Raw genomic sequence first — 24,898 nt, forward strand, 5'->3', positions numbered from 1 at the left:
TAATACTGCCACACTGTAAAGAAATAATACCATGAAACAGATACCAAATTATACTGTCATACTGAAACCCTTTATATACCAACACCCAGCACTGAAATAATACCACCATAAACTAAATAATTCTGTCCTACAGAGCGCAAATATTATTGCTAACAATAACAACATCTAGAGCCCAATAATACCACAATATAGTGCACAGAGTGCTGTCTCTAGACTGTGGCTGTTAGCTCAGCTGTCTCCCCTCTGCTTCGGGCATGATACCCGTGGTACTCACCATGCTACTGCCTCCATGTCTTATGCTCCAAACTCTGTCTCTTTAGGGGGAGCGCACTTCCAAATCTTTCCCAAGCCAATGGCTGGGGGTCCCTTGGTATTTAAGGTGCCTTAGTGACTGTTCAGACTATACCTGCACTCATCCTGCATAAGTGGTGCGTTTTCTGTATCCTGAGCTTCTGGTGCTTCCACCAGAGTCCCCAAACCCAATGTGTCTGCTGCCAACTACACCGGGACTATCTCAGGAGGTTGTGGTCTGGTTACTTCCCTGCAGCGAAGATCAGATCCCTGTACAGGGGTTAAAGGGTGCATACCGGGGGGAGGGCGTCAGAATAACGTCCTTAGGGTTTAGCCCAAAGCCTAACCAGTTAGGTGGCACAGTGGGTCCACACTCGCTGATCTCAGGGGGGCCCTACAGCTGGACGGGTTTCATCAGCTTCTGTGTTACATATGAGTATAAGAAGGCAATGTCTTACTACTGGCACAATGATGTAAGATATACTACTGTACTGTGCGGTATGTTACATTGTACAGACGCTATTCAGACTGGTAACATAACGTCACATCCCTTTGGAGGCCCTAAAAGCTTCTAGTTCTCATCCTTCTGGGGCCCCACATACCAGCATCTTACTCTTGGGATCCCACACATTGTGCTCATTGTTATTTTAAACTAATACATTTGTATGAAATTTGCCTGTCTCCATGGTTACACAATTATAAACACTGTCCATGAAGCTTCGCCTGTATCCTACATACAAGTAACCCCTTAGTGTGCTTACCTTGGCCTGGTGTGTGCGGTACACATCTCCATTCTGACCACAGCGCCCCCATCCTCCTGCTAGTGGTACTGCATGAAGGTTACAGTCACCACCTAACACAGCTGTGCACAATAGATAAGGACTACGCTGCCACCTAGTGCTGGTTTTGAAAAACTGTTTGTTTTGCAAATTCAGAATTATTTGGGCACAGAACTGCACTATGACTCGTTTATTCAAATTAACGCCAGCGGGGAAATAATGTAACATAAATGCCATAAATGTCTAATTTTTGCAATTTTATAAATCTCATATTTTTGCATGGTTGTTGACATTGCACCGTCTATATTACTGCAATGACTGACAGTTCAGGCTTTTGCCCCAGAGTGAAGGGCAAAGGGGACCTCAGTCAAAAGTAGAAGAAAGTAGGATTGTACGGTACACGTCAACAGACATGTCCACATTATCTGCATAAAGACATAACAGTATAAAGATTCTGGGCTCCGATGCAGGATCGGTAACAGTCCCCCGCATACAATGCGCCATATAGGATACTGGTGACTTCTTATGTGACAGAGAGGCACTTGGGGCCCCTCAGACACCACTGTCCGGGAGCGACCTCAGCACCTCCTATAACTACGCCCCAGGTCGCCAGGCATTTTTTCGTCTAGCATGTCAGGTGTACATGCTTCATGTTACTCAATGGGCAAGATGCCGGGAAAAGATCAAATGCACTGCAATAAGGCTTTGACGGTATTTTCGGTCTGCATCTGATCCACATTTTTGCTGCAAAATGAAGATTTTTAAATCCATAGCATATCAGATATTCACCGCAGATTTCAGCCTTTGGGCGCATTCACACGGTTGTATTTGCGTGCTGAAAATGCAGACACGGAATCAACAGTCCATGGGGGGTTTTTATGCATTTTCATCCATTTAAATCCATTGTAGGCTTCCTATTGATTTCAATGGGAACGAGGATTACCAGTGCAGAAAGAAAACATTCCCATTAAAAACAGTGGGAGGTCGTTTAAGATTGGATTTTGATGCTAAAATCCACATGGAAAATCCTCCTTGTGACCATGGCCTTTTGCAATACATAGGATGAAACTCTGCAGTGAAACTTCACAGGAGCCGGAGGAGGCTTCAGGGAAGATTGGAGCACGACTGTGGGCACTGATTAAGGCCTCATGCACACGGCCGTTGCCGGGCCGTATTGCAACCCATATACGGCGGGTCCGCAATACACGGGCACCAGCTGTGTGCATCCCGCATCACAGATCGCGGACCAATTCACTTCAATGGGTCTGCAATCCGGGAGGCACGGATCGGAAGCACCGCTAAAAAGTAGTGCATGCACTACTTTTTTGCGGTGCGGACTGTAGGATGCGGATCGCGGACCCCATTCAAGTGAATGGGGTCCGCGATCCGCATGCAGCTGCCCCACGGTCGGTGCCTGTGCATTGCGGACAGCAATTTACTGTACGCAGCACAGGCTCGGCCAGCACACGGTCGTGTGCACGAGCCTTAAAGGGCTTCTGTCACCCCCCATTTAGCAATTTTCAGTATCGGACATTAGCTATTTGCTAATGTCAGTTGAGTCCATATATATTACTCTTACCTCTCTCTGTGCTGTAATTTCTTCAAAAATCGTACTTTTATAATATGCTAATTACTTCACTACCAGCAAGTTGGGCGGTTACTTGCTGGTAGTCGCCGCATCCTCGGACTATAAACACGCCCCCTCCTCTACTTGATAGACAGGGCCAGCGAGCGCTCTCCTCCTCCCGCTGGCCCTGTCTGCCCATGAAATCCTGCGCCTTCGCCGTACCGGTCCTCATTCGGCGCAGGCGCTCTAAGAGAAGGACGCTCGCCTGCCAGCTCCTTCCTCAGTGCGCCTGCGCCGATCACGTCACACTACACCCGGAAGAGAAGACTGCCGGCATCAGCGATAATCGGCAGTCTTCTCTTCCGGGTGTAGTGTGACGTAATCGGCGCAGGCGTACTGAGAAGGAGCTGGCAAGCTCATGTCCTTCACTCAGGACGCCTGCACCGATCGAGGAACGTTATAGCACAGGCGCGGAAATTCAGCAGCAGACGAGGCCAGCAGGAGGAGGAGAGCGCTCGCTGGCCCTATCTATCAAGAGGCAGATGCGGCGGCTACCAGGAAGTACACGCCCAACTTGCTGGTAGTGAAGAAATTTGTATATGATAAAAGTATGATTTTTACAAGAAATAAGCCACAGACATAGGCAGGACATGTATGATTGCACTCCGCTGACATTAGTAAATAGCTAATGTCGGCTAATGAAAATTGCACAATGGGGGGTGACAGAAGCCCTTTAAGCGTCTGCTCAGACAGCCTTTTTCCGTGCAGATTTCGGCATGTATTCTACGCTCCAATTGTTTTCAACGGAAATCAATTCATGGTTTATCTGACGCTGATTTTTCAGTTTCTAAAACCATGTCGCAGAGAAGGGGCATGTCCCTTCATGGTGGGCGTCCTCACAGGGATTAACCACATCGGAGGATATTTACTAACCAGTTTTTGGCATACAAAAGTCACAAGACCCCTTTTTCGCCAACTAAATGCCCATGTGCTCAGGTAGACGCACGGACTACTGGAGGTGCATCTAATTTATTACAAAGCCTGCACCTCATCATGAATAAAGCGCTTCCTCGGGTAGCGCAGGGGCTATCAAGGAGCACCCTTGGATGAATAACCCCCCCCCATTGAATGCAGACTGCAAAACGGCAGCAGAAATCTGAGGTCCAGGTTCCATGTAGTATTTCTTCCATGGATTCTGTGGATTTTTCCAATGTGCAGTTATAGCATCTGAGCATATCCTAAGGGCTAGTTTACACAGAGCTTTTTAGGGTCCGGAGACTTGTGTCGTGCAACATTTCTTGTAATGACATTCAATAGTGTCGCAATGTGACATGCTGCGGCTGCGACGTGACCAGGGGTGGACTGGGAGCTGTAAGTGGGCCCATGTTGTGAGGTGGGGCAGCACAAGAAGGCGGGACCATCAATACTGTAGTACCGCCCCAGCGGAACCAGAAATACTGCCCTATCACCATACTGAGGACAGGGGGACAGTTGAATACAGGAGGGCACCCGCGGCCGCTGGCCGGGTGCATAAGTGCCTGATGCTGCTAGCATTAATACTGAGAGCATCGAATCGGTATGTACCAGGCTGGCGGCCGTAAGGAGGACTGGGGCGGCCCTTGGGCATCAGCCCACTGGGAAATTTTCCTGTAGGGTCCATGGCCAGTCCGCCCCTGAACATGACAGCCACAAAAAATCCATCCCTCCGTTTTCCTTCACATCGCAGCATGTCACATTGCGACACCATTTACTGCCATTACAAAAAATGTCACGCGACATGTAGCCGCACTCTTTTTCTGTTGCACGCCACACGTCGCTGCGTAGCCCTAATCGGAACCAGTCTGTAGAAACGATTCAAAGGGAGGCGGTGAGGCTGAGAAAAGAGGCGTTCTGCGCTATCTCACCCTGGTTTACACAGCGGGCGGCCACACACTCATCAGCCCTGTTGTATGGGGCGAATCAGGGTGTACACCCGCGGGTTTCTCAGGCAAAATACTTTTGTCCCAAGCATTCTTCCTGTGTGAGCATACCCTTAGATTGTGACCTCCGGGAGAGACTGCTGTAACCATACACTCAATGCCCCGCGTGAGACTGTAACCAGTAATCAACCAGTAAGTCACCCCACCCCCTGCTTAAATTTACGCCTGTGTCCGCCATAAGGACTAATCCCCTCACGCTTTTTCCATTTATCAAACCATATACTTCTATAAAGAAAAAAAACGCAATAAAAAAAAATCACATTGGTCTTTATAGAATTTTTGCTGCAGTTCTTTCAGCCTCATTAGCACTTGCCCTTTTTTCCATTTTGTCCTCAGTGTTTCCACTGCATAAGGTCAAACCCAAGAAGCTATTTTTTCATTTCATAGTTAAAAACGGCTTCAAATATCACATGCGCTACCGCACAAGAAAGCTGCCGTTCTATAGAATTTCTTATCATGAGCCGGCCGCCATGTTTAGTACTGGCAAGCGTTGTCATCGCTATGGACATTGTCGCATGGGTTGTGTTCCGAGCACTTATTGGTTTAGAGAGGTGTCAGTCCAAACTAACATCCAATCAAATCCTAATACAGTGAGGGCTTCCGTGTTTTCAGCCAATCGTCGGGGAGGTTAGGATTCACAGAGGGGCGGGATGATCCTAACCAATCAGAGGACGAGCGTGGCGGACGGAGCTTGGCACAGCAGAGGACACGGCTGGTGGTGGGCGACCTGCTACCCAGAGTGGCCCTGAGAGGCGGACAGGTACGTGAGCTCAGGGGCCACACGCGGTGCCAGCCTGTGACATGAATGCTTCCTGTTAATGGGACAGAGTGCGCACAGGCCTGTGTTTATGGTGCGGTGTTCTGCTGTATAAGTCTACCATATGATGTTATATAAGTTGTGGGCGCGGCCTCTTTAATAATTAAAGGGATATTACACCCATTAAAGGGATTTTTTTCTATTAAAATCATTAAACATTGTAATCACCCTTAAAATTTCTCAGTGTGTTTTGCTGCTAAGTGGCCTCGACGTGTGTCTTTGGGAGCCAATCAGTGGCCGACGTGTCAATAAAGATCGGCCTCACTGACATTCTGACTCAGTCCCCCAGTTGTCAAAATTGTCGCCAGGGTGTTTAGTGGTCTCCCATAGCAACCGCAGGAAAGCCGCGACCTGATTTCTGTTAGACAGAGGCCAGCGCTCCGCAGGCAAATTTAGTTTTTGGCAAGTTGCCTGCGTCTTGCACCTGCCTGAATTCTAGTCATTGTTTAGGACCCCCCCCCATACGAAAAGGTTCAGGTACACTGCGACATATTTTGTAACGATAGTCAATGGGGTCGTCATGTTGCTGTACGACACCATTGACTATCATGACAAAAAAAATGTTGCTTGTAGCCCTGCCTAAAAATTCCAGGGCAAACCGCACATTTTCCACGTAAACACCGCCTGCCACACACATGTACTATGGGATGTAACATCACAGAGTCTCGGGGCGTCTACTGATGAGAGACAGACGACATCACACGTTTTTTTGCAGAACAATGGCACAAACATATGGATCTGGACAGCACACAAAATAAATTTGTCATGTGCATGGGGCCTAAGGCCTCATGCACCCGACCGTATGTATTTTGTGGTGTCCGTGTGCATTCCGTATTTTGCAGAAAGGAACAGATGGCCCCTGATAGAACAGTCCTATCCTTGTCCGTAATGCGGACAGTAATAGGACATGTTCTATTTTTTTGCGGAATGGACATACAGAATGCACACGGAGTAACTTCCGTTTTTGTGCAGACCCATTGAAATTAATGGTTCCATATACGGTCTGCAAAAAAACCCGCAAAGAATATATACGTTCGTGTGCATAAGGCCTAAGGGTAGTATATTGTGGGTGGCTTTAATTAATGGTTGCCACTTTCTAAAGAAGCTTAAAGGGGTTGTCTCATCATGGACAATGGGGGCATATTGCTAGGATATGCCCCCATGGTCTTATAGGTGCAGCTCCCCGCAAGTGAAGTAGGGAGCACTGCGCATGTGCAGCCGCCCTCCATTTATTTTCTATGGGGCCGGCGAAAATAGCTGACCGCTGGCTCGGAAATTTCCGTCGGCCCCATAGAAATGAATGGTAACGGGGGCAGCTCCCTATTCACTGCTATGGGGAGCCGGCTCAGTGGTGGCCGGACCGGAGTCCTCTAGCTACCATCTTGCGGGGCTCCGTTCTCGATATAGGTGCGGGTCCCAGAGGTGGGACCCGCACCTATAAGATAATGGGGGAATATCCTAGCGATATGCCCCCATTGTCCATGATGAGACAACCCCTTTAATGTTTTCTCCCCTCCATTTTGACTTAATCAATATACCATATTTTTCGCTTTATAAGACGCATCATGGAGGAAAAAAAGAAAAAATATTTTTCATCAGACCCCAAAACTTATCAGACATCAGATGACACAAAGAAAATGTAATAAAATAACTTTCCTCCTTCTCCGGACGGCGCGGCCACTTGGCAGATCCATTGCACTCTTTTACAGCGCTGTACTGTGACCTGACGCCGCACTACGGCCTGATGCTATATGCTGTCAGGACACAGCGCGGTGCCAGCAGAAGACTGGGTTATGTGTATCAGTGCCGTTACTCGTGCTCCTATGGGATTGCCTTGAATTTAGAAAGTGGAACGGTAATGGCAGAGGGGGCAAACTGCAGGGGTCCTCTCCATATACGACCAGTATACAGCACCACCTCTCCAAAATGCCAACGCAGACTGGCACGACCACATTCCATGATACAGAACAAGGAAGACGGGAGGAATGGAGCGGTGTGCAGAGTTAGGCCATATTCACACGTCAGTGACTCACGGATCCACGTTCTCCACACGTGCCTATTGAAGTCTGTGGTGTAGTGAAAAACCCCTGACACTTGGCAGGAGAAGCTCTGGAGATCTGCTTTTCAGCCCAGCAGTGCATAAAGCAAATGGATAACACACGGACCAACAGCAGAACCTTCACAGGCGAAACCCTGTCGTGTCGCAGACTTGTGAATGAGGCCTTAGGGTTCACACGCAGAGACTGTTCTATTAAACTGTGTGGTGGTTGCAGAACAAGAAGCAACCCTATTAAGGCTATGTTCAGGTCTACACTGTTAGGGTATGTTCACATGTACACGCCGCAGATTTTTTTGTATATATGTGGGGACATCAGTGTCGCCTGATATCAGTAGTGCAGCCTCAGGCAGTAACACCACCAGGAGCCATCAGAGCATCAGGGCTGGAGCTGCGGGGGATATAACAGGTGAGTAATTTCATTTTTATTTTTTTAATAATTCCGACAACTCCTTTATTTCACTTGGGGTTTCTTCCAGCCGGCTGCCTTCAGTCATTAGTACAGATCTCAGCATCTGCTGTTGGACCTAAACTGTTGATCCATATGGTATTAACCATTAGGGTGTAGTCACACATGGCAGATCTGTGATGCCGTCACTTTCTTATGCTATATTTTTATTTTTTTTCTCTTTTAGGTAAAGGAAAATATTAAGGAAGTACCTAATAGAATGGCTACTGTGAGTAACTGATTATCACTGGAACCCACCCTCATTATTACCGGGAGGCTGCACAGGCGGTGGCGTCTGGCTCTGGGTAGTAGTCTGCATCCCGTGGCTCTCTGTCTGTTGTGCGACTACAACTCCCAGGCAGTGAACTGTGGGTGATTGTTGGGTGTTCTAGTTACACTACAGGTTACCCTAAATTCACGAAAGCTGAGAAATAGGAAGAAAAAACGGAGGACTTTCTGATATGTACCATTAGGGTGCAGCCACACAGCGGTTTTCTGCTGTGGATCTCACCTTAGACTATGCCGCAGATTTCACCCTTTGCAATGCATGACATGCTGATCATTTAAAGGGGTTGTGCACCTTTGGTGGTGGTGATGGTGGGGGGGCTTTGTCAGACCTGTGAAGGGACACATACTTTTTCCTGGTGCTGGCTCTCCGCTCCATCTGTCGCTGGCTGCTCCGCTGCGCTCCAGAACCTCCGTTTTGACGCAGCTACAGCCAATCGCTGGCCGCATCGTTGATCTACTCCCCTTGCATCATGTCAAATGGGGAGCATCAAAGTTTACTGGCTGCAGCCGCGTCGAAGTTTACATTCTGGAAGCCAGCGCCGGGAAGCAGATGAGTATGCTTTCCTTCACAGGTCTGCCTAAGTAGGGTGGTCTGCCCCCGTCCCCACAAAGGTGCACAACCCCTTTAAAATCTACCTTGCAGGTCAATTTACTCTGCAGAATTCTTTTTTTTATTTCATCTGCTTTGCGTGTACTGTAAAATGTTGAGGATTTGACAGATTGCACAGAAAAGTCACAGGGGCCATAATAACCCCCATAACATACTAGGAATTTTTCATGAAAAAGGCCGTAAGCGTTGTTTTCATAAAATTAGAATAACTAAGCAAATATACCGTGCAGGAACCACAGGTTTCCCATTACATCAGAGGAGGATATTGCTCTATACTGGAAGCTAGTGGACGTCTACAGCCATTGATCCCCTATGGAAAATGCAGAGCCCGATGGAGACGTGAACACAGTGTCTTACCACTAGTGTCAGCCTAGCGCTGGTATCGATCACTGGTATTTCTATTACTGGTTTTCTCTCTTCAGTAAATGACATTTATCATGTAGAGAAAGTGAATACAAGGCACTTACTAATGTATTGTGATTCTCCATATTGCATCCTTTGCTGGATGGATTCATCTTTCCATCACATTATACACGGCTGGTTTCCAGCGGCGGTGGTCGTGCTTGCACACTGTAGGAAAAAACCGCTGCATCTCTGGTGGCCGGGACTGCACATAGACTGGTTCTTATACCGTGCAAGCACGACCACCGCTGCTGCTGGATTGCAGGGTGGTCATAACTAGAGATGAGCGAACTTCTGTTTTAAGTTCGTCGTCTAAAGTTCGGCTTCCGGTTAGCGGAGGATCCCAATATGGATTCCGAATACCGTTGTGGTCCGTGGTAGCGGAATCAATAATGACCATTATTGATTCCGCTACCACGGACCACAACGGAATTCGGAATCCATATCGGGATTCTCCTCTAACCGGAAGCCGAACTTTAGACGCCGAACTTAAAACAGAAGTTCGCTCATCTCTAGTCGTAACCCATGAAAAAGTGAATGAAGCCAGCAAAGGAGGCAATATGGACAATGTATGGCAGATACAGCCTGACGGATTGATGTGAACGTACTCTAAGGAACTGATTTTCAGTTGTAGAAATTTCTGTAATGAGTATGTGTGCGAGTTCGCCCTTATAGCTTTCTAAATGCTCTCAGTGCAGAAAAAAACCTTTTCTACTGTAAATAATGAGTTCCCTATTTCTGTTTTCCAGGCCCTTTGTAGCAGAGCCAGACTCGTCACCTACCTCCCAGGGTTCTGCTTTCTCATAAGGCGGGTGAGGGGAACTCGAGCTTTTTCTGCTGCCGGATCCTCAGGCTCCGATGAACCTTACATCGCTGCTGCACCGCCGGACATATGTAAGGCAATACAGTGTTCTATACAGATAGAACCATGTGTAGTGCACAGTATGTCAGCTTAGTTGTCAGAAGTGTTGTAGGTCAGGTCATGTTCTCTATTCCCATTCATAGCAGACGTCAGAATTCTGTAAATGGCTATTTCAAATCTGTCAGCGCTTTAGATGAGATCCTATACGGTGTTTTCTTTTGCTGCATCGAATTGTAGATGTGGTTTTACGTGTGGATGGATAGGAACCAGTGGAGCTTAGAGATGTGATTGGCACATAAAATATGGTAACGTTTGAGACTTAACCCCTCCTGGTCTGACCTGTTTAGGACCTGAAAAGGAACCTGTCAGTACTTTCATGCTGTCTGCACACTGCCATACGTCATTCTTGATCCCTTGTGCGCCAGCGTGCAGTGCGTCTAATTTATTAAGCGGCAGATGCCTCCTAACAAATGAGGCTCATCTTTGCACCTCTGTGAAACTCAAATCTACACCAGCTATCCGGCAGGCAGCTGCAATCAGACGACTATATATCAGTATCTGCATCCATTCCGCAATTTTGTGGAACAGATGCTGACCCCGTTCATTTCACTGTGCGCTGTCCGCATCCATACTTCCATTCCGCGCCCCCGCAAAAAAGATAGAACATGTCCTTTTCTTGTCAGTTTTTGCAGACTAGAATAGGCATTTCTGTCATAGGGCTAGCCGTTCCGTTCCACAAAACTCACACGGCCAGGATCCGTGTCTTGCAGACCTGCAGTTTGCGGACCGCAAAACAGATATGGTCATCTTAATGAGCCCTAAGCCCGATCGCTTTTCACTTGAGAAAAGTGGAGAGAAGCTCAAAAAGATGCAATTTATGGGACAATTATGCTGTGTACCATGATTTGCTACTTTTTTACACCACAATAGTAATGCCCCCCAGTGTTGTACTGATAAATGCCCCCCAGTGTTTGCAAAAAAAGAAGAAAAAAAAGCCCTGGCAAAAAACCAGCATAAAAAGCAGGTGCCCTAAATAAAAAGGCCAGTGGAAATTTGTGCGTAAGGTCCCTGAAAAGAGTTATCTCAAGACCACAACCCCTGTCTATATGCTTTAAGCCTCATGCACACGACCGTTGTGTGTTTTGCTGTCCGCAAACCGCAGATCCGCAAAGCACGGAACAGCATGGACAGCCATTAATATAACTGCCTATTGTCTGCAAAACGCAGACAAGAATTGGACAGGTTATATTTTTTTTGTGGACCACGGAATGGAGCAACGGATGCGGACAGCACATGGAGTGCTGTCCGCATCTTTTGCGGTCCCATTGAAGTGAATGGGTCTTGTAGGAGAGTACCTGGGGTGGTGGTAGACGGGAGGTACGTGCCACCGGGGGTCCTGGCCCCGGTGGAGTAAGAGCCGGAAATGTGCATTTTGCAGCGGTTATGCTGTTAACACAGTGGATCCGCGCCGGCTCTTACTGGGAGCAGGCAGATATGTGGGTGGGTGCCTGTCTCCCAACGGTCCAGGCCAGGTTTTGCAGGGAAGGGTTAAAACCCGACCAGCAACAAGGGTGTGGTGCGCAATGTGGAGCTTCTGTGTTCTCTGGCTGTGAGAGTGAGAAGTGGAGGTGAGCTGGACTGTGTGCTGAGGCAAACTGATGGCTGATATGCGGATCCGTCTGACAAATGCATTGAAATGCCAGATCCGTCTCTCTGGTGTCATCCGGAAAAACGGATCTGGTATTTATTTATTTTCACAGATTTAAAGGTCTGCGCATGCGCGGACCAGAAGAACGGATCCGTCAATGCGGCACTAATACATTTCAATGAAAATTAATGCCGATTCCGGCAAGTGTTCAGGATTTTTGGCCGGAGAGAAAACTGCAGCATGCTGCGGTATTTTCTCCAGCGAAAAAAACATAAGAGGGACTGAACTGATGCATCCTGAACGGATTGCTCTCCATTCAGAATGCATTAGGATAAAACTGATCAGTTCTTTTCCGGTATTGAGCTCCTGTGACAGAACTCAATACCGGAAAAGAAAAACGTTAGTGTGAAAGTACCCTAACTAGAAATATGTGCTAGAAGAGGATCTCCCGACGATCACAGCTGAATGCTGGGGGTGAGGGAAGCCAAACTCGCTTTTAACAAGTCGTTGTCTACGTGAGGCAAAAAGAACACGGCAGGGATCATTCAGGCTGGCAGACGATGCCTAGATTACTGGGAAGTCACCTGTTATCTGCAGAGCTGTAAGTCTGTGAAGTGATGCAATTACTTGGGTTTGTCTGTCTCTCCAGTACCCCGGACAGTTTGGCCTGATGAAGTAATGGGACCGTTCGGTCCCCAGGACCAGCGCTTTCAGCTCCCCGGAAATGTTGGCTTTGATGCTCATGTAAATGGAATGAACAATCGGAGGAAAGTTCAAGTGCAAAAAAATTTACCGGATCTCCTGTCCGAACCTGCTGCAGGCGAGAGACACGAGTTTGTAATGGCGCAGTTTGTCAACGAGTTTCAGGTAAAGCTAATCATTCAGCTTGGACCTGATACACCAACCAATGATCAGTATGGCTGGCTTCACATAACTAAAAATATGCCAACTTTTTGTGGCATTTCTGTGCATGCTTTTTTGTGGGGGACATGTGCAAAAACACTTTGGCCAGATATTAAAGTGCATTTCTTAAAACGAAGCAGGCTCCGGATAAGGTTTTTCTTTTTCTGCCATTTTGCCGATTGGCTTCTGTATAAAAAGAGAGCTTCTGTATAAAACTTAAAAAAAATACCAGAAAAATTAAACACCAGTAATAAAATAAAAACACAGGTCAAACAACACCATGAAGAACACTGATGTATCAAGACCTGTGGCGTGTGCTATACCAGTCTTCATAGGGTCTGCACCATTAATGGAGGCATTTAATTTATCACGACGCACAGACCGATAGATTAAATGCCTTCTCCAGCAGTCTATGCACCAAACTGAAATCTACTCCAGTTCGTAGCTAGCGTAGATTTCAGTGGTCGTTTACGCCTCCAGCGTAAATGAAGATAAATGTGTCGGGCCAACTGCCAATGCCCCCTTTTTGGAAAATGGCAAGGGCAGCGTAAAAACACCAGTTTTGACTAGATTTAGTTGCAATGGTGTTTAAAAAGTCGCAAAACCGGGTTTTGCGACTTTTTAAACACCAAAAACCAGGCGTGGGGAGGTGGTAAATCTCCCCCTTTAAAGTTCAAAGCTTTTATAACAAGCATTTTAAAAATACTGGAAAAAAATGTACGTGAAGAAGACCTAAGAGACAAAACCAGCGCACTGGTGATGAGAATTCATCGGTAATATAATGTTGTAATATCCCTCGTTTTTGATGTTTACATTTAAACCTACAGTGCTGCCCATAATTATTCATACCCCTGGCAAATTTTGACTTAAAGTTACTTTTATTCAACCAGCAAGTAATTTTTTGACAGGAAATGACATAGGTGTCTCCCAAAAGATAATAAGACGATGTACAGGAGGCATTATTGTGGGAAAAAAAAAATTCTCAGCTTTTATTTACATTTGAGCAAACTTGCTGGTTGAATAAAAGTAACTTTAAGGGTGCTTTCACACTTGCGGCAGGACGGATCCGACATGCTGTTCACCCTGTCGGATCCGTCCTGCGGCTATTTCGCCGTGCCGCCGCTCCGTCCCCATTGACTATAATGGGGACGGGGGCGGAGCTCCGGCGCAGCACGGTGGTGCACAGCGAAAGCCCGCCGGACTAAAATTACTGCATGTCAGGCTTTTTAGTCCAGCGGCTTTCGCCGTGCTGCGCCGGAGCTCCGCCCCCATTATAGTCAATGGGGACAGAGCGGCGGCACGGCGAAATAGCCGCAGGACGGATCCGACATAGCGAACAAGTGTGAAAGTAGCCTAAGTCAAAATTTGCCAGGGGTAGGAATAATTATGGGCAACACTGTAGATATACACAGAGGGGGAGATTCATCAAAACTGATGCAAAGGGGAACTGGCTTAGTTGTCCATAGCAGCCAATCACATTCCACCTCTCATTTTTCAGAACTCTTTTGGAAAATTAAAGGATCAATCTGATTGGTTGCTGGTGGCAGCCAAGTCAGTTTTGCTGTGCACTAGTTTTGATAAATATCACCCTTCCTCATTTTAACTCATTTTTATTTTCATTCCCTTACTGCTCCACCCTTAACATCGTCAATTTAAACAGATTAAGGCTACATGCTTACGACCGTATGTGTTTTGCGGATCCGCAAAATAAAACGGATGACATCCGTAGGCCATCCGTGTTTGTTTTTTTTTTTTTTTTCGGTTCCATTGTAACAATGCCTAAAACAGACAAGAATAGGACATGTTCTAATTTTTTTGCGGGGCTACAGAACGGACATACTGATGCGGAGAGCACACGGTGTGCTGTCCGCATTTTTTGCGGACCCATTGAAATGAATGGGTCCCCATCCTATCCGCAAAAAAAACAACGTATCGGACACGGAAACAAACAACGTTCATGTGCCTGTAGCCTAACACAGTGGACATTAGTTTGCTGCCATGGCTGTATTACATTTAGATTTTTTTTTTCTTTTCCTGAGGTCAACCCGAAAGAACTGTTCTTATTTTTGCCCTGAAAAAATATTTTACATCATTTGTCATAAAAAATTATATAATTTATTGCATTTTTGTTTCAGGGAAATGAAGAGTCTCTTCAGCCGCAGGAGGTAAACAGCATGGGGACCTATTTTGAAAATGCAAAAGTAGAGTGTGCCCTGCAGTCCTGTCCAGAGCTACTGAAAAGAGGTACCAGAAATATAGGAGAATGATGTCACACATAAGGGATGTCTGGTAGCCTGTAGGTGTGCCCCAAACGGCAGCCGCAGAGTTGGCATCACTTGTGTTCTGAGCAGCCAATTGTGAGTGGTTTCTGACACTCCATGAATCTCCGCAGAGCAGCTGTGCAACTGTAGACCACTTACCAACTGGGATTAGGTACTAGGGGGCCCCCTCCGTTATTATGAGGATTTTAGTGCATCACCCGCACTTATCGTACATTTATAACCTGTCTAATTGCTGAACGATGAGGGTAAAGGGCAACATTAAATTGGAAACTACTTAAAGGATTTGTCCAATTTCCAATCTACAGTGGGACCTTCAAGAGAAGCATGTTTACCTGTTCCCCAATGCTCTATTTTGGCTCTGAGGGTCCACCGCAGTTGTCACTGTGTTTTGGTCTCCGCGTGTAAACTTCCAGCACGAACGTGGGACCCATGCACCACTGCATCGGCGATGTGTCCCCAAGTGGCACGTCACTACAATCATGTGCTGCCTGTGGGGAGGGATACTTTACTGCTGCAGCCAGTCATTGGCTGCAATGTGTATATTATATCTAGGCCAGTAATTAGCTGCAGTGGTGCACGTGATTACATATCCGTGCCTGAAGTTCACATGCGGGGGCTGAATCGCAGTGAAGAACGTGTAAGGAAAATTGGCTACGTCTTCAACAATTTTTTAAATTGTTTATATTACAGAATTTCTGCTGGTTGATTGACTTTTTACAGAGTAAGGACTCATGCACACGACCGTTGTGTGTTTTGCGGTCTGCGGATCCGCAAAACACAGATGGCGTCCGTGTGCGTTCCGCAATTTGCAGAGCGGCACAGACAGCCTTTAATATAACTGCCTATTCTTGTCCGCAAAGCGCGGACAAGAATAGGACATGTTATATTTTTTTTGCGGACCACGGAAAAGAGCAACGGATGCGGACAGCACACGGAGTGCTGTCCGCATCTTTTGCAGCCCCATTGAAGTGAATGGGTCCGCATCCGAGCCGCCAAAACTGCGGCTCGGATGCGGACCAAAACGACGGCCTAAGGCTACATTCACACGACCGAATGTGTTTTGCGGTCCGCCAATCTGTATGCCATCCATTTTTTTTTGTTTTGTCTTGTTTTTTGCGGATCCATTGTAACAATGCCTAAAACGGACAAGAATAGGACATCATCTATTTCTCGCCCATATTCATTGGGGGACACAGAGACCGTGGGTATAGCTATGTCCTCTAGGAGGCGTTGACACTAGTAAAAGCTCCTCCCCTGGCAGCTATACCCCCTCCAGCCTGGAGAGAGAGCTTCAGTTTTTTCTAGTGTCAATAGGAGGCAAGACCTCCCTGCCGCTAATTTAACCCCTTCCTGCCTCTTGTCACCTGAGGCTGGGCATCCCAGTTTTATAAAAAAAAAAAGAATCCATTTCGGGTCCTGCCCCCGCAGGCCTCATCACCGCAGGACCGCCCTGTCTGTGTCAGACTGGGCCAGTGTCCTAGCATGGACAGAGGAGGGCCTCTCACTTCCCAATCACCCTCCGAGTCATTTGGTTGATGGGCACCACTTGCGCAATCCAATGGTGGACCTCCGGACCATCCCAATCACCCTCCGGGGTCGTTGGTGTGATAAAGCACTACCTGTGCAATCCACTGGTGGACCTGTGAACCTTCCCAATCACCCTCCGGGGTTGTTTGGTTGATAAAACACTACCTGCGAAATCCAATGATGAACCTTCCCAATCCCCCTCCAGGGTCGTTTGGTTGATATTCTCCACCTGCGCAATCCAATGGTGGATCTCCGGACTTCCCAATCTCCCTCCAGGGTCGTTTGGTTCATAAAGCACCGCCTGCGTGATCCGAGTGCAGTGCTTGCCGTAAGCATTACCCCCTTTCATTGGTGGGATAATTGCAACATTGCCCCTTCCACAAGTGATCCACTACCGTGGGGAATGAGTACACATCTTGGATGTTGCACTTCAGCTGCGTCACGGCTATAGATGCCTTAGCTTCTTCTACAAGTGGAGCGTAGCGAGTATCGATACACGCTGGTGCCCTGTACTCTTCTTCTGATGGTATTTCGGTGCCGCCAGTGGATACTGTGGCTGTTTCCACGTTGTGTCCTTTTCCTTCGGTGCCGGTTTGGGGCATGAATATGACAACCTCTCTCCTCAGGGGGTTGCCCAGCGTCACTCATGTGCCCTAGCGTCCCCCATCTCCATGGTCCTCCACTGTTCTAATATGTGTCTTCAACAAAATGTAGTGCGTACTCCATGGCACGTAATATTGTGATTACGTCCCAGCTAGTCTAGTGTCCACTGACTCTATATTCCCTATCCACCATTCCTGATGTGGGAAGTGGTTGTGCTGGCACTGTGGTTTAGCTTTGCAGCGTTTTCTCCTCCGCTGGTACGGATTTTACACTGGTACTAGCGTTCGGAGTCGCTGCAGTGGGGCATTCCCTCAGGTAGGGGTTCTACCCTGACGCTGGCTTGGCGGTTTTTCCTGTTCAACGCCCTTCCCAGGTGGAGCGTTTAAGGTTAGCTATCCTCCCCTTGGGCAGTATGATACCGTGGCTTCTACCGGATTCCTCTACTCTGCCCCTCAGTTTGTGCAGACGTCGCACGCTGCGGCTCCTACGATACGGGGGTCCTGGAGTAGCCATTGCATACTCTGGCTCCCTCTGCACAGCTCCTTCGTCAGGTGACAGATTCTTCTAACGCCAAATTCGGTGGTGTACGCTGCATGGCCTCCTTCTTAGGCGGAGTATGGCACCGCCACTATCATCCGGTGGCTACTTTTGTGTACTGCCAGTATTAGATGGGAAATGGGCTTCGCCCCCTGCCACTTTTTCCTTCCGTTTTTTTCCCTTCTCTGGCTCAGGGTTCACGGTCACTCTATCTATGCTGATGCAGGGTTTTGGTTCTGTGGTTTTTTTCTTCCAGTCTTGTTCCGGACCGACTGTTGGGCTGTGACGTTTCCATATTCCTCCTTCTACAGGTGAATCCTACCGTTGGTCCTGGGTGTACTACCCGTATCTACAATTACCTCTCAAGACTTGACTAGTGACTGCCATGTCAGTCCGATCTAGTCATGCCTTTTCACTGCACATTCCGTGGCTAGACTACGAGACTCGCCACGCCAGGCTGAGCGGGGGTCCTGTCACGACTGTTGGAGTTTCGTTCCTGGAACGTGACACCCCTTCTATTCTTCCTCCTCGAGGCAGGAGTTGTTCTCTCATCTTGGGCTGGTCGAAATTTCCGTCGAGCAGTGTTGCTACATTGTCAATACACCATCGCTGATGGAACTCCACCGCCGGTGATTCTCATATCGTCTCTACTTTTACCTATCCAATGTGTTGATTCCCTGGCTTGCGGTTGGACATGCCTCATTCAGGCGTTTTTTTCTCGGTAGTTTATCAGCCAGCTTCTCAGTCTCCCCACAAGCCTCTTCGGCTCGGGGGACATTGGCGGACCACTTACCGTTTCTGTGGAGCGCTTCCCTTTAGCAGGGGTGAATCCTGCGGTCCGGGGTTTTTTGGTTTAGCCCTTGGTTCCTTTATGGGTCAGGTTCGGCGCTTTTTATCCTTTTTCCAGCGTCCTCTGACTCACCCGGGGCCCATAATACCTTCCTCCAGGGAATGGCACATACGGTTCCTCCATACTGTCCTCCTTTACCGCCTTGGGATCGGATCTTTAGTCCTTTCAGCGCTCCGGAATTCTCCCCTTGAACCCTTGCGGGGGATGTCACTCCGACTCCTGTCCTGGAAGGTAGTTTTTTTTTCTTGTGGCTATCACATCCATCAGACAGGTGTCCGGGTTGGGGCGCTCTCTTGCAGAGCACCTCCTGGTTCTTGACGGGGATAAGCGGTTCTCCGGCCCGTTCATTCCTTTCTCCCGACGGTGGTCTCTGATTTTCGTTTCAATTAAGAAATTGTCCTTCCATCACTGTGTCCCTCCCCTTCACACCCTAGGGAAAGGGAGTTAGGTCATTTGGATGTTGTCAGGGCTCTGACGATTTATTTGCCAGCCTCCAGTTCCTTCCGGCGAACGGACTCCCCTTTTTTGTCATCCCGGAGGGTCCTCGCAAGGCATTGGCGGCCTCCAGGGTGCTGAAGCATACTGCACCCGGGGCAGGGTCCCGCCCTTCGGTGTTACGGCTTACTCCACCAGAGCGGTGGGCCCTCTTGGGCTCGGAGCATTCAAGGTTCGGCCGCGCAGTTGTGCAAGGCGGCTACTGTCCTCCTTACGCACATTCCCTAAATTTTGCCAGGTGCATACTTATGCATCGGTGGGCGCTGCCTTGGGCCACATGGTCTTGCAGGCGGCAGATCTTAGTTGCCTGCAGGGGCGCTTGCTCCATGGGTCTGGTTTTCCCTCCCTGTGGACTGCTCTCGGACATCCCACGGTTTCTGTGTCCCCCAATGAATATGGGCGAGAAAACGAGATTTTTGTAAAACTTACCAGTAAAATCTCTTTATCACTCTTCATTGGGGGACACAGCACCCACCTAGTATTGTTGTTCGGCCACAGTTGTGGCTGTTGCTGGTTTTAACCCCATTGGGTCTTTTGGCATGGTTGGTGTTCCATGTTTTTTCGTTGATTTACTTGCTTCTCACAAACTGAAGCTCTCTCTCCAGGCTGATGGAGGTATAGCTGCCAGGGGGGGAGCTAACAGCTTTTACTAGTGTCAGCGCTAGGGATCGACCGATTATCGGTTTGGCCGATATTATCGGCCGATATTGAGGATTTTGAACGTTATCGGCATCTATTTTGCCGATATACCGATAACGTATTGGGAACACAGAACGCGCTGCTCTCAGCGCGTTCTGTGTTCCCTCCGCAGCACAGAGGAGAAGGGAGCAGTGTCTCCTCCCCCTGTGCTGCCGCTGCCGCCAATGACAGGACGGAAGACAAGAGGAGGGGAGGGGCTGTGGCCGCTGCACCACCAATGAAGATAAGCCTTTCATTCATTCAAATACAGGAGGCGGGAGCTGGCTGCAGAATCACATAGCCGGCTCCCGACCTCCTATGAACGGCAGCTGCGGTCCGCGGTAGTTAACCTCTTAGGTGCCGCGGATCGCAGCTACCACTCATAGAGGTAGGGAGCCGGCTATGTGATTCTGCAGCCAGCTCTTGCCTCCTGTATGTGAAAGAGAGGTATCTTCATTGGTGGCGCAGTGCGCCCCCCACCCCAATAGTAAAAACATTGGTGGCGCAGTGCGCCCCCCCCCCCCCCCCCCCCTCAAGCCCCCTAGTATTAGTCATTGGTGGCGCAGTGCGCCCCCCACCCCCATCCCAATAGTAAAAACATTGGTGGCGCAGTGCGCCCCCCCCCCCCCCCAGTTCTAATCATTGGTGGCAGTGGCCACAGGATCCCCTCTCCCCTGCTCCTCCGATCGGAGCCCCAGCTGTGTAAGCCTGGGGCTCCGATCGGTTACCATGGCAGCCAGGAAGCTATTGAAGCCCTGGCTGCCATAGTCAGCTCCTTGCTGCTGTGTGCACAGAGCACAGGGCAGCAGGGAGAGTGCGAGATCCTATTCACTCTGATAGAGATCTATCAGGGTGAATGGGACAAGGGTTCTAGTCCCTAAGGGGGCTAAAAGTTAGTAAAAAAAAAAAAACACAAAAATATTAAGTATAAATGAAAAAGATTTACAAAAAAAATAATACACGTTAACAATAAACATTAATTTTCAGCAGATTTGTGTAGGAAATTTTTTTTTTTCCTCAAAAAAAAAAATACCCAGAATATCGGTATAAATTATCGGCTATCGGCCTGAAAGTTGACAAATTATCGGTATCGGCCCTAAAAAATCAATATCGGTCGATCCCTAGTCAGCGCCTCCTAGAGGACATGGCTATACCCACGGTCTCTGTGTCCCCCAATGAAGAGCGAGAAAGAGATTTTACTGGTAAGTTTTACAAAAATCTCTTTTGTAATGGTTGTCAGCCGAACACTCGTAAACCTCTTATGGATCTCTCCAATGTATGTGACTGTATAGACACCACATCGCCGATAGGCTTCCATGTTTTTACAGTTCAAAGAATAATGTAATGACTTGTACCAAACCAACAGTGGCTGAGTGGGACCCTATGTTACACTTGCTGTATGTGCTAGGAGCTCTATAGGCACATACTCCAAAGGAACAATGAAAACACAATGAACTTATTATTTCGTATTTTTTGCAAATCGCATGGGGCCCCGTTCATTTCACTGTGTGCTGTCCGCATCTGTATATTTGTGCCGCTGTTCCGCAAAAAAAAAAAAAAAAATCCTATACTTGTCGTTTTGCAGACAAGGATAGGACATTTTGACATATCTACAGAAAGGGGAAAGAAAATGGCAGCATGCAAGCAGATGTATTCGTGGTTTGCAGCCCACAAAATGCATAAAGTTGTGTGCATGAGGCCTTCTTCAGACTTCTCCAAACCCCCGTTCTAGTGATCATGTGTGCATGAGGTCTAAGGGTCTATTCTCGTGCATGAGGCCTAAAGTAGTGGTCGTGCGTGCACCCTATCTATGGGACTGACTGATAGGTGAGCGCTGTACTTGAATATCTCCTGTGGATGGGCGATAAATGTGTTTTGTGGACCATCCCCTTTCATACTCATCGCAGTTGATCAGTCCCTCACTGCTACACTAACTAGAAGGTTCTCATTATTGCAGGTTTAAAAAGTGATTAAAAATGATTCAGACAATTCAGTAATACTTTGAGTAAAGTAAAAAAAAAAGTTTTCTTCAGTAATGGGTGTTTGTTTTGATGGTTCCCTCTAGTGGTGAACTGGGGAACCTACAGGTTATGTTTAATATACGGGATGTTCTATACATATATAATTTAAAATCTATATGTTAATATAATATTAGCATACAGCATGTATTCCACAGAAATTCATATAATTCTGTGCACTAGAAAACATCAACCCGGTCTTCCACATATCTTGGCTGTATGTGTTTAATTTAGGGGATATGTTTAAGGTGACGTGTGTCTTGCTGCACCCGAGCTCCACTCCTTTGATTGACAGAGCCAGTCAGTGGCTAGGCAGAGAGGGAGGGGCTGGCCACAGAAAGGGACAGGGCTTGGATGCAACAAGAGCAACGGTGATGCCCTCATTGCACCAAAGGCCTAATTTGCAATAAAAATTTGTGTTTTAGGCTACATGCACATGACCGGATGTGTTTTGCAATGAGGCGTCACCGTTGCTTTTGTTGCATCCAAGCCCTGTCCCTTTCAAATTGCGGATCTGCAAAAAAAAAACTGACATCCGTATGCCATCCGTTTTTTTTTTTTGCGGATCCATTGTAACAACAGTGTAAAAACGAACAAGAATAGGACATGTTCTTTTTTTTTTGTTTGTTTGTTTGTTTGTTTTTTTGCGTGGCTACGGAACGGACATACTGATTGCAGAGAGCACACGGTGTGCTGTCCACATTTTTTGCGGACCCATTGAAATGAATGAGTCCGCATCCTATCCGCCAAAAAAAAACGGAGCGGACACGGAAATAAACAACATTCGTGTGCATGAGGCCTTAATCAGGTGAACCTCAGCTATGTGTCTATGCAAACAGTTGGAGAGGGAGGTCCACCATTAGCATTGGGGTATGTGCAAGCGAGGGATTTTTCAAGCTAAAAATATGTGGCAGAAATCCAAAGCTCAATGTGAGATTTCGGCAGCGGATCTGCAGTTTCATATGCCGACTATTTGTACAACATTAGCACCAATGTACAGGGCAGATCTGCGTGCGACCAGCCTCCGTGATTTCTTGTGGATTTTAAATCCGCTGTCTGCACCACCTCACAGCATTCGCATTGATCACACCGGGAGGTGGTTTGTGGGCACATTTCACATGGAATGGATGCCATAAAATATGTGAAATTTCCATCATCCAGACATACCCTTAATGTCGGTGACGCTTTGATTTATTTGTGAGGTTTTCTTACAGACGGAGGTACAAGGCCACTGTTACTTTATTTCTCTGGTCCATAACAAGATGGCAAATGAAGTATTTATTAGAGATGTCTCCGCATCTTACTACCTCTTCTACTGTATATTCCAGATTTTGCGTCCATGTTCCCTGAGGTTGTTAGCAGCGACTTAATGGTTTTAACAGTCACCCAAAGAACCAAGAATGACATGACCATGTGGAGTGAGGATGTCGAGAATGAAAGAGAATCCATGATGGAGAAGGTCGGTGTTTCTCATATGTTCGCACTGGTTTCTTGCTGACATCGTAAGAATCACGCTTGTGAAGTTAAAAGGTGCACAATTAATGTAAAAACAGTTAAAGGGGTTATCCGCTTTATTTATATTGAGGACCTATCCTCGGGATAGGTCATCAATATCAGATCGGCGGGGGTCTGACTCCTGGCACCCCCACCGATCAGCTGTTTAACCCTTTGGCTACTAGAGTTTTTTTTTTTTTTTTTTGCATTTTCATTTTTCTTCCCTATTTTGCGTGAGCCATAACTTTTTTTTATATTTCCAGTCACAGAGCTGTATGAGGGCTTATTTTTTGCGGGACAAGTTGTACTTTCTAATGCCACCATTAATTATGGCATAAAATGTAGTGGGAAGCTGGGGGAAAAAATCCAAATGGGGTGGAATTGGAAAAAAAAAGCGCAATCCCTCCAAAACTGACCCATGCCCTTCATGCTTTGGGTCAGTACGACTACGATTACAACGATACCCCATATGTATAGGGTTTTTATGTGTAAATAGTGTAAAAATAAATGTAAACTTTGAGAATTTTTTTTATACTTGTGTCTACTGAGCTGTTTTTTTGCGGGAGAATTCATAGTTTTTGTTGATACCATTTTGGAGTGTGCATGACTTTTGGGTCACATTTTATTTCATTTTTTTTGGGTAAGAGAAGCAATGAAAAAATGGAATATCGTCCATTTTGACCCTTTTTTTTCGTTACGCCATTCGCCATATTGGATTTATTTTAATATTATGGGCGTTTTCGGTCGCAGTGATACCCAGGATGTTTATATTTTTGTTGTTGTTTTTTTGTTTGTTTGTTTTTTATGACCATTTCTTTGCATTTTGCTCATTTCTTATGTTGGCCTGCCATCTGGTGGCGAAAATAAGATCTGCATTAATGCTCTAAATTTCTCGCCCATATTCCTTGGGGGACACAGGAAACCATGGGTATAGCTCTGCTCCCTAGGAGGCGTGACACTAAGCGAAAGCTGTAAGCCCCTCCTCCATCAGCTATACCCTTCAGCCTGGAGAAGAGACTGCCAGTTTTTGCTTAGTGTCCAAGGAGGCAAGACACCCCCTGCTTATGCAGGGTTGTTATCCTATGATTTTTATTTTTACGTATTTGTTGTTTTTAACTCGGTTTTTTTTTTTTTTTTTTTTTTTTTTTTCTACCTACAGGGACAACAGAGGCGCATTAGACCCCTCTGTTTCTCCCGGGGTTGAGTTGCGCCAGTGCCGGTAATTCCGCACTGCCGCCTCCCCCACAGAAGACAAGGTGGACCAGGGCAGCCTCGCTCCCCTGCGTCCCGCCAGCTCAGGGTCGCCCGCACGCCAAGTCCCTCCCCCGGCTTCCTGCCACCGCGGTGCCAGGAGCTGAAGGGGCGACCCCCGCTGGATGGACTGAGGGCGAAGACAGCGTATGGTGAGAGTGGCTGCTCCAGCCTCCCCTTCCTCCCTCCCACCGCTGCTACCAACATGGCCACTGTTACATGGCCACTGCTACAATCCCGGACAACCCCCCCCCCGCATATCGGGACGTTACCGGGCTTAGTTGGAGGGCAGTTTATCTGGGCAAGTCCTAGAACGCTGCCTTACAGGGGACGGCTGCAGACATGCAAGCCGTCTGCTACATCTAGGCGCGGTGGGAGCCGTTTTCCTGGCATGAACGGCGCCATGTCATGGCCGGCACTTCAACATCCTTGGGGGTTAAAATCATTTTGCCGCGCGCGCGCGGCTCTGCTTCGGCTTCAGCGCGGCAGAGGGGGGGCGGAGCTTCCTTACAG

The 24,898-nt window shown here is 47.5% G+C and overlaps 1 protein-coding gene across 1 annotated transcript in view; it reads left to right on the plus strand.

Annotated features, from left to right (window-relative positions):
- The first annotated feature begins 5,268 nt into the window (after nucleotides 1–5,268).
- MMADHC (metabolism of cobalamin associated D) overlaps nucleotides 5,269–24,898 on the plus strand; it is a 31,960-nt gene continuing 12,330 nt past the window's right edge. Inside the window, exons 1-6 of the mRNA XM_040441373.1 lie at nucleotides 5,269–5,376; nucleotides 8,125–8,166; nucleotides 9,987–10,131; nucleotides 12,397–12,614; nucleotides 14,786–14,894; nucleotides 22,969–23,099. Coding sequence (XP_040297307.1) covers nucleotides 8,158–8,166; nucleotides 9,987–10,131; nucleotides 12,397–12,614; nucleotides 14,786–14,894; nucleotides 22,969–23,099 — 612 coding nt within the window. The 5' untranslated portion in view covers nucleotides 5,269–5,376; nucleotides 8,125–8,157. The remainder of the gene's footprint in view (nucleotides 5,377–8,124; nucleotides 8,167–9,986; nucleotides 10,132–12,396; nucleotides 12,615–14,785; nucleotides 14,895–22,968; nucleotides 23,100–24,898) is intronic.

This window comes from Bufo bufo, chromosome 7 (genome assembly GCF_905171765.1).
Source record: "Bufo bufo chromosome 7, aBufBuf1.1, whole genome shotgun sequence".
Lineage (NCBI taxonomy): Eukaryota > Metazoa > Chordata > Amphibia > Anura > Bufonidae > Bufo > Bufo bufo.